The sequence below is a fragment of the Macaca mulatta genome, chromosome 3 (genome assembly GCF_049350105.2).
Source record: "Macaca mulatta isolate MMU2019108-1 chromosome 3, T2T-MMU8v2.0, whole genome shotgun sequence".
NCBI classification, from domain to species: domain Eukaryota; kingdom Metazoa; phylum Chordata; class Mammalia; order Primates; family Cercopithecidae; genus Macaca; species Macaca mulatta.
In genome coordinates, this window is record NC_133408.1 from 125,476,981 (window position 1) to 125,493,738 (window position 16,758).

A 16,758-nucleotide genomic window follows, 5' to 3' on the forward strand; every position below is an offset into this window, starting at 1 on the left:
TCTATTGCAACGAATCCCGCTCCGCTCTGACCCAAGAATTCCGCACTTTCTCTCCACCAGTCCTTCAAATACCTGGACTTCATGCCTTCAAGAAGTGGATTCAGGCTTCTTTACAGCACAGTCACCAGCAGGTCATTCCCGTCTAGCTTGCCGATTTCCCACCACTGACACAAACCCTCCCTCTGGGCGTCCCCGTCTGGACTACAGGAGAAAGTTTGGGAGGCAGGTTCAACTTTTCAACTTGGCGGGGAATTCCTCTCCCTCTTACACAGTTTGTAGTGCGGGGGCGGCGGGGTGACAGCCCCAGTGCATGAATCAGCCACCCCTCAGGCTCCGCCCCGGGGGGGTCGGCCGGACGCTCGCCCCGCATAAAGCGGGCACCCGGGCTGCCTGGAGTAGAACGCTGCGCACCTCCTCCCGCCAGGCGCTTTCTCGGACGCCTTTCCCGGCGGGCCGCTCGACCCCCTGCACCATGGACCCCACTCGCCCCCTGGAGCTGTCGATTCTGCTGCTGCTCCTGACGGAGGCTGCACTGGGCGATGCTGCTCAGGAGCCAACAGGTATCTGGCTACTCCGGGAGCCTCTCTCCCCAACCAGCGGAGAGGGCGCAGCGGGTCATGGGGCCCCGTGCACCCGCCCTCCAAGCCTCGCTTTCTTCAGGTCCCTGCCGCGCGCTCCGCGGGCAGGGGGGAACTCGCTCCCAAGTTTGCACTTTCTCTGCAGAGGCCCCTCCACTCGGAAGGGGACAGAACTCCTCGGGATTCTCCTTCCTCCTAGGAGCTACGCCTGACCACTTTCCCTGTCTTTTGCTCTCCTTTTGCCCCTTCTTCAGGAAATAACGCGGAGATCTGCCTCCTGCCCCTAGACTACGGACCCTGCCGGGCCCTACTTCCCCGTTACTACTACGACAGGTACACGCAGAGATGCCGCCAGTTCTTGTACGGGGGCTGCGAGGGCAACGCCAACAATTTCTACACCTGGGAGGCCTGCGACGAGGCTTGCTGGCGGATAGAAAGTAAGTGCCCCGGCCGCACCCAGGACTCCCGCGCTCCTTGCGCCGGCGGCTGGTAGCAACTTCGCCAGTTTCCCACGTCTCGGTTTCTACTGGAAGTTGTAGTCTGGGTTTTCTCAAGTGTTAAGCAAACCTCATGGTTTTCAGTTTCTCAAAAATAATCACAAATTTACAACCACTAATACATTTTCTGTCTCCCAGTTGACATTGATCATAATTCAGTGCCTATGCGGACTCAGGGAAAGACTCGTTCCTTCACCATAGGGTATAATAAATGCAAGAGAATAACGTGTTTAGGTGCAACGTAAGTGCTTCTCTGTGTTTTTCTTTAGTTACAAACCTATGATTTTTAACTCTCCTACAGTACATCATTTCCTCCTGTCGATTGTCCATCAATCTGAAATACTTTTAGTGGATTTTATTATTAAAGTGTGACTTAGCTCATTATATAACTCTACTTTTGTCCCGATACCCAAACATGTGTTGGATTAGTTGCGGGATATGGTGGAGATTCATAATAATGTTGTATTTTACTTTATTTTTAATTTTTAGATTATATCTGTTAAGGCCTGTAAGAGAACATGGGGCTTTGCGATGCAAGGAACTGAGCCAGGGGAAAATGCATATTCATTTGAATAAGCTTTGATTAACTGCATATGTACAATCAGAGAACACCCAGAGAAAACAAAGTGTCTTTCTACGGAACATGAAAGATACCTCACAGCTGAGTCAGCTCTGAATACACTCTTTTAGAAAAAAGAAAGAAAAAAGTAAATATCTGGATTCATAGGAGTATTCTGGGGATTTACTATTCCAACACTAATACGACTTCTCTCCCCCCATAAAATGTTGCTGAATATACAGTGAAGTTTTGAAAGTAATAAGAAGGCTACTTTGACTAACATTGTTCTATTACTCTCCTTTTCCTAGAAGTTCCCAAAGTTTGCCGGCTGCAAGTGAGCGTGGACGACCAGTGTGAGGGGTCCACAGAAAAGTATTTCTTTAATCTAAGTTCCATGACATGCGAAAAATTCTCATCTGGTGGGTGTCACCGGAACTGGATTGAGAACAGGTTTCCAGATGAAGTTACTTGTATGGCCTTCTGTGCACCAAAGAAAAGTAAATACGATTTTTATGGTACTTCTATTTCACTTTTTTAAAAAGACATTTGGGTGGAAAAAACTCAATTTGATGCGAAATTAACATGGTGTGCATTCTCATGATTTCACATTACTTGACAAGTTAATGACTTGTCAAACTCTTAGGACTGGAAAGTGACAAAGCCATGATTCAAATTTTTGCTTTCTGCTTCTTCTGATTTGTTGTTGTTGTTGTTGTTGTTGTTGTTGTTTTGTTGTTGTTTTTGAGACGGAGTCTCGCTCTTTCGCCCAGGCTGGAGTGCAGTGGCACAATCTCGACTCTCTGCGACCTCTGCCTCCCGGGTTCAAGCGATTCTCCTGCCTCAGCCTCCTGAGTAGCTGGAACTACAGGTGCCCGCCACCATGCCTAGCTCATTTTTTTTTCTTTCTTTCTTCTTCTTCTTTTTTTTTTTTTTTTTTTTTTTGTATTTTTAGTAGATAGGGGGTGTCACCGTGTTAGCCAGGATGGTCTCGATCTCTTGACCTTGTGATCTGTCCGCCTCGGCCTCCAAAAGTGCTGGGATTACAGGTGTGAGCCACCGCGCCCGGCCCTGAATTGTTTCTTTAGAACTATTTCTCATCTACTCAATTTACATATAAAAGATTAAAGTATTCATTAATGAATGTTATGACCTCAGATTTGTACAGAATCAGTTATACATGTGAGATAGTGGAATATATACAGAATTAAGATGGTGAAACTTGAAAATTTATTTATAAAGTTTTCGGTTAGATTTCTGTATTCTTTAGTAATTGCAAATTGCAGCACAAACATCTCTACACTTTCCTGTCCTATCCGTTTGTTACCTCTCCCACCACTACACCTGAATCATTGAAATGATGGTCTCTTGAGTAGTAGTTAATATTTGCAGAGGGAGACAATACAGATATTTCCCCTAGACACAGAGATTTTTGAAAAGTTCAACAAACAAGGAAAACTTGCTTTGGCAGAGAATTTGATGAAGCTTTATGGCTATACTGTGTTGAATATGCAAACTCTTGAGTTAATGTGGTGATGGTTGCTGTGGATGTTCTCTTGTTTGTATAGATATAAATGTTTTGCTCCAGTGGTTACCTGGAAATTAGTATGCATATATTCTTGATTAATAATGGAATGAGAGCTGCTAAAAACATTAAAGCAAAACTACCAACACGACAAAATGTACCAAATCATGCCACATATTGTCCTTGAAACTTACCCCAGTTTTACCTAACCATATCTGGTATTTGGGTTTAACTTCTTTTTACATTTAAAGGATACAAAGATGTAGCTTCAGAAGAAATTCTATCCAGTTTACAAAAATTTAGAATTAAATTTAGCATGTAAGCTTACCTGAAATTTGAAGCACATCTTTTTAAAGGTTTAGTATGATATTTTGGATTCAGACTGAGGCTTCTATGGGATGAGATTTTCTTCAGTTACTTCAGTAATCACCATACTTTAAAAATTCTGGTATTATCACATTTCTAATTTTCTTCTCTTTTTTCTAAAGGTCCATCATTTTGCTACAGTCCAAAAGATGAGGGACTGTGCTCTGCCAACGTGACTCGCTATTATTTTAATCCAAGATACAAAACCTGTGATGCTTTCACCTATACTGGCTGTGGAGGGAATGACAATAACTTTGTTAGCAGGGAGGATTGCAGACGCGCCTGTGCAAAAGGTAGTGAATGTTTTCTTATTCTGCCTTTAGATAAACTTTATAAATAACTTATCAGCAAAATTGTATTTTTATTTATCCATTTTACTAACAGCAATTTGCCATTTCTAGACTACTTCTACATAAGTATCTCCACAGTGTTAATCGGTTTTGTCAAAATGCTTTTACTGGCTAGCTGCAGTAGACAGTAGCCGTATTTTCATATCTTAAAGGTAAAATATTATTAACTGAGCGTATAATGAGTTTTGACTTCACAGTCCTTAAAAACAAGATGAAGTGAGCTCAATAACCGTGTCAGAAATAGTGATTTATAGTGAGCCTACAGACTGGAGATGTATGATTTTCACTGTTGTTTTATTGATTGTAGCTTTGAAAAGGAAAAAGAAGATACCAAAGTTTCGCTTTGCCAGTAGAATCCGGAAAATTCGGAAGAAGCAATTTTAAACATTCTTAATATGTCATCTTGTGAATGCTTATTTGCCTTTATGGTTATATGTGAAGAATAATATGACAGCATGAGGAAACAAATCATTAGTGATTTATTCACCAGTTTTTATTGACACAAGTCACTTTTTAAAAAATTTGTATGTTTTTTATACACAGCTAGCTGCTATTCAAATGTGAGTCTACCATTTTTAATTTATGGTTCAACTGTTTGTGCGACTGAATTCTTGCAATGCATAAGATATAAAAGCAAATATGACTCACTCATTTCTTGGGATTGTATTCCTGATTTCAGAAGAGGATAATAACTGAAACAACGTAAGACAACATAATCATGTGTTTTTTAAGATATTTGAGAATATAAAGGACTAGCAAATAAAACTCATTTTGCTTTAAAAGTTGGATTATATTTTAGGCCCAAGAAGATGAAGTCGCAGATTTACCAACACTTTAAAAATATTACTCCCATTTTATTGTGTTAGATTGCAGTACAGTGAGTGAATAAGGGGATTTATTTAAAAGATCATAACTTTCTTGACTGATTTAAAAAGCTGATCAATTTATTAAAGCCAGAAATGTTGTCCTCTGGGAAAACAATTTCTATCTATTTATCTACCAATCCCCACTCACATGTATATGTTTGTGTTTACATATAGATAGATGGAAGGATTTTCCTGGTGTTACATTATTTCCTAAGACAGAGTGGGTTGGAGACCACTAAAGTTATAAAAACCAAGGAAAGTAAAGTTTTTCAAATGTTTGTACTGTTTAAGGTGTTTATTTATATAAACCATGCATAAATTTAATAATTTAAATTTAACCAGTAAATTATCATTGATTAAATATGCTCATTCCAATGAAACAGCTTTTTTCTTTCTCTGTAATAAAATAATTTTTCAAAATTCTTACATTTTCATGGCAAGATTAACGTATTTAAAAGTATGCCTCTTATTTGGCAGAATTACAAATGCATTTACCTTTTGCCTGAACAATCTTTCATTTAAAAATTTATCCCAGTTATTTTGACAAATAGGTATATGTCTGAGAACTCTGAATGATGCTGAAAACTAGAAGAAAACCAGGTACTCATCAATTGGGGACTGGTTGAAGATTTTATGGATGAGGAGTTAGCAAAATATCTATATATGTGTATCTTTGGACTCCCAGGATACATAAGAAATACAGGGCCTAGAACAGTATGAATAAACATATATACAAACATCACAGAAGATACTAAAGATATTAAAAATGTTTACCTGTAGAGGGATGGAGGGAACAGAGGGGTGGACAGTTGTGGAGATAATATTTATGTAAATATACCTGTTATATAGTTTTGATCTTGGACCATGTAAGTATTTGACATAATTCATAATCAAAATTAAATAAAAAAGAAAAAGCATTTCCTTAAACATTCAAACCCAACTGAATACCAAATAGTGGCATAACTACACAAAGGATATATACTTATTTTCAATGACTTCAAAAATTAATATGAGAATGTCATTTGGGAAATATAAAGGTCAAAAAATTCTGAAGATATCTCAAAATGCATTTTAAAATTTATTATTACTTTTTATTTGAATAGTTTTGGAGTTACAAGTGGTTTTTTATTACATGGATGAATTATATTGCAGTGAATTCTGAGATTTTAGTGCACTCTGAAGATGCATTTAGTAGTCTCATTGTTATTAGTAATACTGGTGTTATTTTGAACCTATTGTATCTAGAATACTATGCTGTAAGAAAACAAGTAATTACATTTCTTTAGAAGTCAGGATTTTCAGCGTTAAGAGAAAATGAGATACAACTATACAACGAAAGAAATTAAGTAAAAATCTTTGACTTAAATTCGAGTTAGAAATACTCATATAAATTAATAACTGATTTTCTCTATCAAAAAATCTGTATTTCCCACTTTTCTATTGAAAAGTCCTTGAAGTAATGACAACTCAGTAGCAGTAGTTACAATTACTATCCAGACTGTGGTCTCTCCATACTATTACCCACTAAAAAGAACCAGTGCTCTTAGGAGAAGAGCTGAATCCAGGTCTGGGGCAGGAAATATGTAAGATAAGCTTGGGCCATCTTACTGCAGTAATCAAGGAAGCTATCAAAGACTAATGAATCATGTCACAAAAACAGAAGAGTAATATTAAGGAGCTCCCACTAGCCTACAATGAGACAATATGACCATCAAAACAAATAATGACCACAATGTATATAAATACATAGAAATCTGAATTTATGATTATACACACACACTCACCTCCTTCATACCTTTTGGAGGTTTCTAGGGCATTATCTCATTAATTTGAAAACTGATGAATTAACAGAAAGAATAAAGCATTTATCCTTTTTTTTTGTTTATTTTTAAAGACTGTACCACAGGGAAAATAGTATATGGATGTCATTGATATAATTCCACCTAATATATGCATTAAAATGTTAGAAAATACCCCTAACAAAAGTATGAATATAGGTAACCATCATCATTGGGTGCTGAAACCATTGTATGAAAGGGGACAGTCTCATGGGAAATCAGGCTAATGTCTCTGAACTCACAGATCATTCTGACATCCATAATAGTTTAGTCATAGACATTATTTGCTTCCTGATATGAAACAATAATAAGTGGATCCTCCCCATCAAGTATTCTTGGAGAAATAAAATACAGTCAACCCAAAGATAGTCAAACCTCTAGATCTCACTATCATATTGCCAGATTGTAGGGAAATACTGGGGATATAGGAACAAATTATAAGAAACCAAGGAAAGTAAATCCTTAATGTTGGATACTCTACAGGACAAATACCCTGGTTTCTCCATACAAGTCAATAAATTTTTTTTTTGAAAAAACAGCAGAGCAGAGGCAGTGCTTTAAGAAAAAAGATAATAGATAACCATGACAAAAAGCAGTATGCCATTAAAAGTTTGGTTAAGGCCTGAATTTATGACTGTTTTTGGTGGGAATACTTAGAGGAGAAGGATCTCGTGTGTGTTATGGGGATGCAGAGTGAGTGAGTCAGAGCCTTTGAGGATTCTGGGGGCTCCTAGAAACCCCAAAAGGAGCTGGATTTGGTATTTGCTCCCTTTATCTCCCATGTAGCCAAAGCCCTTAAGGGATCATGGATCCAACTCAGCCTACATTTACATCTCTTTGATCAGCATGGATAGGAAGTAGATATTTTGGATGAAATTATTCTAATGCCCTATTACCTCTGCAGTGTTAGTTTAATTAAGAAATATATAAAGTGGTCACAGGACATTCGGCAGTCAAAGGGAAATTCCTTCTTGCCACAATCATTGTGAAGGCAAGTCGTAGCTGTGGTTTCACAGATAGCCTAATTAAAAAGGAATGTCTCATTCTGTGACACAAAAAGTCAAAATAGGAATGGGATGGCTTTTAATAAGACAATATTTTTAAAATTACCCTGGACTACCACTGATGTGTCCCCTCTGCACACACATTGTCACAATATTTAACCATAGAAACTGCAATGGAGGCCTCCAAATTGCCTGGATCATAGCACCCTCAAGTGTGCATGCTGTCTCCCGCAAAAGTCCTGTTAGGCTTTTAGCCAACAATCTTATCCAGTCAGAGAATATCCTGTGGAGTGTCTGTCCATACATTGTAATAATGTCTGTAGACATTTTAGCTCTGGTGCATCCAGAGTTAAATCTCTAGGGTGTCCCCAAGGATCTGACCTAAAATAATCAGCGTAAGAAGGATGTCTCGTCATCCTTCATCAGCCTTCTTATGACCTGATGGACTTATTGTAGTGGCAGGAACTTATCTTTACAAGCTTCAGGTTTCCAGTAAAATTAGGTCCTGTGATAAAAATAAGGAAAAGTAGAAAAGTACAGAGTTGTAGATTTAAAATATCCTTTGTCCCTATATATTGTTATAAACTTAGATATGGAAGCAGGCAAACATGGGTATCAGAATCATCCAAAATTATTTCTTCTCCCTTCATCCACGTAATCAATTGTTCACCAATTATACCTAAGTAAGCCTTTCCTAATCCTTTCTTATGCCGGAAAAATTAAAACACTCTGGAGTTTTTCTTCCAATCTATGTCTGCCTCATATCCAGTCATCTACACTGATGCCAGGGTAATCCTGGAAAGAAAAAAATATGATCAGGTTACTCCTTTGCTTAAAACTCTTCAGTGGTTTCCTCTGGAATCTTCACATACTGTCCAAGCCCCTTGTGTGTCATTTAAGAATTCTTAGGCATGTACCATAACATTCTTTTCCAGATTCATCTCTCATTATCTGTAACCTATAATACAGTTGCACTAAATTATCTGAAGTTTCCAAAGCATGTCATACTGCTTTACTTTTCTGCAATGTGGTTCTGAAATTTTGTGCGTGAGAACCATCTTTAGAGCCAGGTACACAGCAGGCTTTTATGCCCTGTGCCCAGGGGTTTTTACTTAGTGGGTTTGAGCTGGCGCTCAAAGATGCACATTTTAAACAACAACTCCAGACGATTAGGATGTACACTTTACTTTGGACTTTAAGGAACACTTTTTTTAAGCTTTACCATAAGTTTCTTTCTTTGAAAAAAATATCATTCCCTCCTTGCAACTATTTAGCAAGTTGAATCTTCTCCTTGTTGATGAAGTATTCCTTGCCCAACCTGAAGCAGGTTTAATCATTTATCCTACGGGCTTGCCTAAACCTAGAGCAACTTCCTAGTTGTACTACTGCAGTATTTAATTATTTTCCTTGAAGTTTTATTCTTAGGATATCTAAGTCTTTCATGTAAAATTAATGTTATTTTATATTTCAAAATATATTATTAAACTAATTGTATACTGTATAGAAAATTAAATACATAAGGATAAAAATAAAAGCAATGCAGAATTTTACTACCAAGTGATGAATAACTCCATTTCTGTTCTCTTAAGGTGGAAATAACTTAGTAAAGACATATACACATTTTAATGTCCTTAGTTTACACTGAGAAAGTGTATTACAAATTATATCAATCTATCCCCAAATAAAAATGTATGAAAAAGGCCAATACATTAGGTATAAACAGAAAAACATTAATAAATCACTTTTCACTTTAATTAAATGGTATTTTAGTTTATCTTTGTTTTATTTGGTATTTCCAAGATTATTATAAAGGTTGAACTTTTTTAGTTGTGTAAATTTAGGTTGTACAAAATTGTATATTGATATACATATTTGTAGTGAAATGACTACTACAGGTAAGCAACTTTAACATGTCCATCACGTTCTGTAGTTGCTAGTTGCTTTTTTCTATCTTTACTTTTTGATAAGAGCACCTAAAATCTACTCTTGAGCAAATTCTCAACATGAAGTATTAATAACTGTAGTCCTCCTGCTGATATTAGATCTCTAGACTTGTTTATCTTAACATAACTACAAGTTGGTACCCTTTAATCAACATTCTCTCATTTTTCTCCCCTTCCCTGTCCCTGGTAACCACTACTCTACTGTTTCTATATATTCAACTTTTTTTCTTTTTCATTCCACACATAAGTGAGATTGTGCAGTATTTTTCTTTCTGTATCTGGCTTATTTCACTTAGTATAGTATCCTCTAGATTCATACTTGTTGTTGCAAATAGCAGTATCTCCTTTTGTAAGACTGAATAATATTTTACTGTATATATGCATGTGTATGTGTATATGTATAAGTGTATGCCTGTGTGTATACATATCTCACAACTTCTTTATCCACTTACTCATGGATGGGCACTTAGATTGTTTTCCTATCTTGGCTATTGTGAATAATGCAGTGAACATGGTAGTGCAGATATGTTTTTGAAGTACTGACTTCAATTCTTTTGTGTATATACCCAGAAGAGATATTTCTCGGTCATATGATGGTTGTATTTTCATTTTTTTGAGGAACATCCATATTATTTTCTACTATGTCTGTACCAGTTTAAATTCCCAACAGTATACAAGGATTCCCATTTCTTCACACCCTTCCAAACACCTCTTGACTTTTTCATAATAGCCATCATAACAAGCATAAAGTGATATCTTTATTTTTTGTTATTTTTTAAATTACAAAATTTTTTTAAAGTCCAGGGGTACAAGTGTGGGTTTGTTACATGGGTAAACTTGTGTCATGGGGGTTTATTGTACAGATTATTTCATCACCCAGGTATTAAACCTAGTACCCATTAGTTATTTTTCCTGATCCTCCCTTTCCTCCCACCCTACACCCTCCAAAAGGTCCCAGTATGTGTTGTTCCCTCTGTGTGTCTATGCATTCTCATCATTTATCTCCCACTTGTAAGTGAGAACATGCAGTGTTTGAGTTTCTGTTTCTGTATTAGTTTGCTAAGCATAAAGGCCTCCGGCTTCATCCACATTCCTGGAAAGGACATGATCTCATCATTTTTTATGGCTGCATGGTATTCCATGGTATATATGTACCACATTTTTTTAATCCAGTCTGTCACTGATGGGCATTTAGGTTGATTACATGTCTTTGCTGTTATGAATAGTGCTAAAGAGCTTCTGCACAGCAGAATTGATATCTTATAGTAGTTTTGAGTTGCATTTCCCTCAGTAGTTAATGATGTTAAGCACATTTTAATATACTTGTTGGCTATTTTTATGTCTTCTTTGGAAAAATGTCTGTTTAGCTCTTTTGCTTATTTTTTACTAGGTTGTTTGGTTTTCGTTTTTACTCTAGATTTGAATTGTTACATATTTTGAATATTAACCCCATGAGGTGTATGTTTCACAAATATTTTCTTCCCATCTGTAGGCTTACTTTTCATTTTGTTGATTGCTTCCTTTGCTGTGCAAAAACCTTTTAGTTTGATGTAGCACCACATATTTATTTTTGCTTTTGTTGTTTAATCTTTTGGGTTGATATCCAGGAAATTATTGCCAAGTTCAATATCAACAAGATTTTCTCCTATGTTTTCTTCTAGGAGTTTTTTGTTTGTTTGTTTCTGGCCTTATGTTTAGGTATTTAATCCATTTTGAGTTGATTCTGGTGTATGGATATCCAGTTTTCTCAACTCCATTTATTGGAAAAAACTAATCTTTCCTCATCATTTCTTCTTGGTGGCCTTGTTGGAAATTAATTGACCACATGTGCTTAGGTTTATTTCTGGGCTGTCTATTCTGTTCCATTGGTCTATGTGTGTATTTCATGCCAATACCATACTGTTTTGATTACTATTGCTTTGTAGTATAATTTGAAATAAGAACGTGTGATGCCTCCAACTTTGTTGTTCTTGCCTTCATTAATAGATTTACTAACTGTACTTATAGTAATAAAAATTCTTTATTGTCTTTATATGCACCTGTGCCAACATACACAAATTAATGTAATACACTATATTCAGGGAATGAAAGATAAAAATTACATGATTATCTCAATAGATGCAGAAAAATACTTGACAAAGTTCAACATATTTTCATGATACAAACTCTCAACGAAATACATATAGAAGAAAATTTCCTCAACATAACTAAGGCCGTTTATAAAAAGCCAACTGCCAACATAATTTTATTTGAAGTTTTATGATCATGGATCGATTTTTTTCTTTTTGTAGCCTAATCTGATTTTTATATTCATATCTCTTAAGGCATACACAATAGAAATTATATGTTGACACTACCTTTAAAGCCCAGACTCCTTAACCTATACATGCATTTGTAACTGTATCTTACTTGTTATTTAATGCTAAAAGATAGAAAGGTTTTCCTCTAAGATACGGTACAAGGCAAGGTAAAAAGATGCCTACCCTTTGCACTTCTATTTGACAGTTCTATTAAAATTGCTGGAAATACTAGCAAAGACAATCAGATCAGAAAAATAAATAGAAGCCATCCAAATGGGAAAGAAAGTAAAATTATCTTTGTTTGCAGATGATATGATCCTCTGTGTAGAAAATCCTTAAAATGCCACAAAAATTGTTAGAACTAATGATTGAATTAGTAAAGTGTCAGGACACAAAATCAACATCAAAAATCAGTTGCATTTATTTACATCAATAATGATCTATCTGTAAAAGAAATCAAGATGATCAGACAGTTTTTATAAGATAATCTATGGAAAAATATGTAAAAGTTCTTCTGATATTATACCATTCTTGAATTTGAAAGATACAACCTATTTGTATATTATTTTTTAAATGCATTGCTAGATTTTGTTGGTTATATTTTAAGTATATTGAATCTATACTCATACATAACATTGTTAGATGTATTCGCAGTGAACTGCAACTTTTACCATTATTTTTTAGTATTTGCTGTATTTTTCTTTTTATTGAACTATCAAAGAAGTTTTCTAATTATTTTCATTTATGTATAAAATCATTTATATATAACATACGTAAAATCATCTTATATAAAAATTATACATAATTTATGAATAAATGATCTTACATTATTTCTACATTAGGGTTGTTATTGAGATTTTCTTTGTGACTTAATGTAAGATCAATTTACATGTGCTATTGAGAAGAAAAGATATTGATTTCACTGGAATATATATTTGTTATTACTATATATGCGTAATTTTATACTTATTTAATATATATATACACACACACATATCCAAATATGTATATATCTGCCAGTGCTTGTTAACGATTACAGACTTTATGTTTGAATGTTACATCAACATTTTTCTCTGTTGCATATTTTAGGACTATTTTCATGAAATTAAACAACTGAGTTTCACTTTCTTTTTCCTACACAATTGTACGTAAATGTTGCCTGACTTTCTGTTCATTCTAAAGTGTCTTGGATTTTCCAGGATCAGCAACAACAAGCATTCCTATGATACATTATGAGGGGTTTCGGCAGCTTGCTAGGTTGCTTAGTTCAAGAGCACTCTCTTCTGAGGGTGCATGGAAGTACAATGCCTTTAATAAATGATGACTTTTTTACAAGTTGATATGTCTTCCACTTGTTATTTTCTTTTTTAACTTTCTATGAGATCCTTACTTTTCACCACTTTATTTTTTCTTTGCATTCACTATCAAGTCTCTTTCCAAGGGATATCTACTTTTTTTAGGTTGCGTCACACTCCACCCTAAGCAATGCCTTCTCACAGGGTTGCCACCTCTCTGGTCCTGCAACTTTCATGCCTCTCCTACTTCCCGCAGTTCCTGAATAGCCATTGCTTTGGTCCACCAGGCCACACATCTTAGTTGGGGTAAGGTTTTGTCTTATCCCAAAGAAAACACCAAAGAAAAAGAGTGTTTTCCTTGGGGTAACATTATCTGTATTTTACCAAGTCCAGGACCCTACTGTACTCTCTTCTTTTTCACATAATGTTCATATTATTTCCTCACTTATGTGTAAATAGAAGTCTATATTTTCTCTTTTTCTTAGTTTTGCTCTCTAAGTAACTTATGAGTGGTTTTATTAAGGTCTCCTGATGCATCTGTATGGTTTGGAAAATTACATGAAAAGATTATTATTTCTGAACATATCCATTATTTTCTTAAGGGAATTGGAAGTCTCAAACAATGTGTTAAAATTTTCTTTGAAGTTTTAAAGACCATGGATCGATTTTTCTCTTTTTGTAGCCTAATCTGATTTTTATATTCATATCTCTTAAGGCATACACAATAGAAATTATATTTTGACACTACCTTTAGAGCCCAGGCTCCTTAACCTATAAATGCATTTGTAACTGTATCTTAGCTGTTATTTGATGCTAAGACACAAACTGATGTGGTTCTAGACTAGAGTTTTGCAGTAGAGGCCAGCTGCTTCCCTCTAAGTCTAAAATGGAGGTTAATCTCATATTAATCTTGCATCGTTTGCTTAGCCAGCTCTTTAGCTATTTGATAATAAAGAGGTCTCCCCTCTGTTCTTAGCCATCCTCTCCTGGGATTTTTTTTTATCTGAATCATGGTACTATAATTCTTTTGACAAATTGATATTGTGCATTGTATATTAAAATTAATCTTTTAGGATAACTTTATTTTTACTTGTAAAATACAAATTCTTTTTTTATATAGAGTTCTTAGCTATAGGTTTTCATTTTAAAAATATAGTCTCAGTCCTTTTTTATTTATTGAGTTCATTACAGGTAGATAAATGTTAGTATATCACCAGTTTAATTATTACATAGTAAAAACAAATGTGTTTTGAATACAGTCTACAATTTTCAGTGAGTAAACAAAGCTGTTTACCACTTTTTAACAATATTTCTATCTATAATAAAATGTGGTAAAAATTTTTTTCTGAATCTGACTTTTGTGGGAAAATGTCATTTCTCATAAGTAATAATCATGGTAGTTTAACCTCAAACTTAAGTGTTAAGCTCCGTGGAGGCAATTATGTTTAAAATAAGGATATTTCAAAATTATTAAGTTAATAGTCTTAACAAACATTAAAACAAACATTTAACTGCTAATGACAGGTATTTTGTCTTTTTGAAAAATAAGCAAATAGTTATTTATTGACTTTCTTTTTCTAGGATTTGTACTGATTTTTGCATATTACAGTGTTTTATTTCTCTTTAATAGTAATTTCTTAACTATATGGAAACATTCATTCAGGTTTACTTTATGATCTGTTTTCAAGTTAAAACCAATACCATCCCACTAATTGGATTTGTATAATATCTATGTTTTCCTTCACAAGGTAATCATTATCTCTAATGTAAGAAAATTATCAATAATACAAAGGATACAGGTAGGGTTATATTTATGTCTTATTTTATTGCCTTTTAATTTATTATTTATCAAATTACAGACTTTTGTATTCTACCATTCTAAGACCAATGGAAGGTCTAGTACCAATGTAGGATAATGCTTTTGCTTCACTTGGATAGTTTACTTTGAGCTAGGAGACATCTTTGATTACAAATGAAAGCTCTGGACATCCACCTTTAGAGATAAGGAGAACCCTTCTCTCTGTCATTAGTACCGCTATTCTTTCATGAAATAGGATATACTATCAAATAATTACCTTCACCTGTGGGAAGTTTTACTCCTCTGTGCTGTGATAGGGTTGTTTTGTTAAGCCACTTGTCTAAATCAACTGGTCCTTTAGAGGAATGTAGGTCCACCTTGAATCCATATTACTCTGGTATTTTGCTGCCAAGATGTTCCTCATTCAGACACATCTGAGCCTTATCAGCTTACTCACAGCCACCATCTTCTGAGATATGTCTTGGAGGTGCTAAGTCTGAGAGGAATCACTTTTCTATCACAACACCTATAACCCTTGCCCTTTTGCCTGTGTCAGTAATTTCCCAGAATTCCATGCTTTATTTGTTAAGCCTTGTGGAAATAAGAGGCTGACAGTCTTTCCCTGCAGTGGGGTTAGGCCCAACATTATAAGGATGATTGCGATAAATCCATGGTTCTCATTCCTTTCCAAGACTGACAACTGGAATACCTACCTGCATTCTTCAAACACAAATTCTCTTTACTACCTTAAAGGTGAAGAAAGGGGTAAAACATAAAGGAGCATTTCTCGTAGGACACATTCTCAGATCCACATCTTTCATGGTGTATTAGTACATGTTCACACTGCTGATAAAGACATACCCAAGACTGGGTAACTTATAAAGAAAAAGAGGTTTAATGGATTCACAGTTCCACATGGCTAGGAAGGCCTTGTAATCATGGTGGAAGGTGAAAGGCGTATCTTACATGGCGGCAGGTAAGAGAGACAATGAGAGTCAAGTGAAAGGGGTTTACCCTTATAAAATCATCAGATCTTATGACACTTATTTGCTGCTATGAGAACAGGATATGAGAAACTGCCCCCCATGATTCAATTATCTCCTACTGAGTCCCTTCCACAACACGTGGCAATTATGGGAGCTAGAATTCAAAATGAGATTTGGGTGGGAACTCAGCCAAACCATATCATTCCACCCCGACCTCTCCCGAATCTCATGTCTTCACATTTCAAAACCAATTATGCCTTCCCAACTTTCCTGCAAATTACTAACTCATTTCAGCATTAGCTCAAAGGTCCACAATCCAAAGTCTCATCTGAGACAAGGCAAGTCCTTTCTGTCTATAAACCTGTAAAATCAAAAGCAAATTAGTTACTTCCTAGACTCAATGAGGGTACAGGCATTGGATAAATATACCTATTCCAAATTGGAGAAGTTAGCCAAATGGAGGGATTACAGGCCCCATGCAAGTCCAAAATCCAGTGGGGCAGTCAAATCTCAAAGCTCCAAAAAGATCACCTTTGACTCCATGTCTCACATCCAGGTCACACTGATGCAAGATCGGCGTTCACATGGTCTTGGGCAGCTCCACCCCTGTGGCTTTACATGTTACAGCCTCCCTTCTGGCTGCTTTCACAGGCTGGTGTTGAATGTCTGCAGCTTTTCCAGGCACACAGTGCACACTGTTGGTGGATCTACTAGAGGATGGTGGCCCTCTTCTCACAACTCCACTAGGCAGTGCTCCAGTGGGGACTCTGTGTGGGGACTTCAACCCTACATTTCCCTTCTGCACTACCCTAGCAGAGGTTCTCCATGAGGGCCCCACCACTGTAGCAAACTTCTG

The 16,758-nt window shown here is 36.0% G+C and overlaps 1 protein-coding gene across 1 annotated transcript; it reads left to right on the plus strand.

Moving 5' to 3' along the window:
* The first annotated feature begins 247 nt into the window (after positions 1–247).
* Positions 248–5,652, plus strand: TFPI2 (tissue factor pathway inhibitor 2). The gene is made up of 5 exons (XM_001099023.5): positions 248–560; positions 833–1,015; positions 1,943–2,131; positions 3,645–3,815; positions 4,180–5,652. The coding sequence occupies exons 1-5, from the start codon at positions 311–313 to the stop codon at positions 4,254–4,256; spliced, it is 870 nt and encodes a 289-aa protein (XP_001099023.2). The 5' UTR covers positions 248–310; the 3' UTR covers positions 4,257–5,652.
* The last annotated feature ends 11,106 nt before the right edge of the window (positions 5,653–16,758 follow it).

Bases quoted from the DNA above. Each gene is read 5' to 3' on its own strand.
- TFPI2 (XM_001099023.5), top strand. From the start codon at position 311: ATGAATCAGCCACCCCTCAGGCTCCGCCCCGGGGGGGTCGGCCGGACG. The intron at 561-832 runs GTATCTGGCTAC...CCCCTTCTTCAG, and splicing joins TGCTGCTCAGGAGCCAACAG to GAAATAACGCGGAGATCTGC. The intron at 2,132-3,644 runs GTAAATACGATT...TTTTTTCTAAAG, and splicing joins CTTCTGTGCACCAAAGAAAA to GTCCATCATTTTGCTACAGT.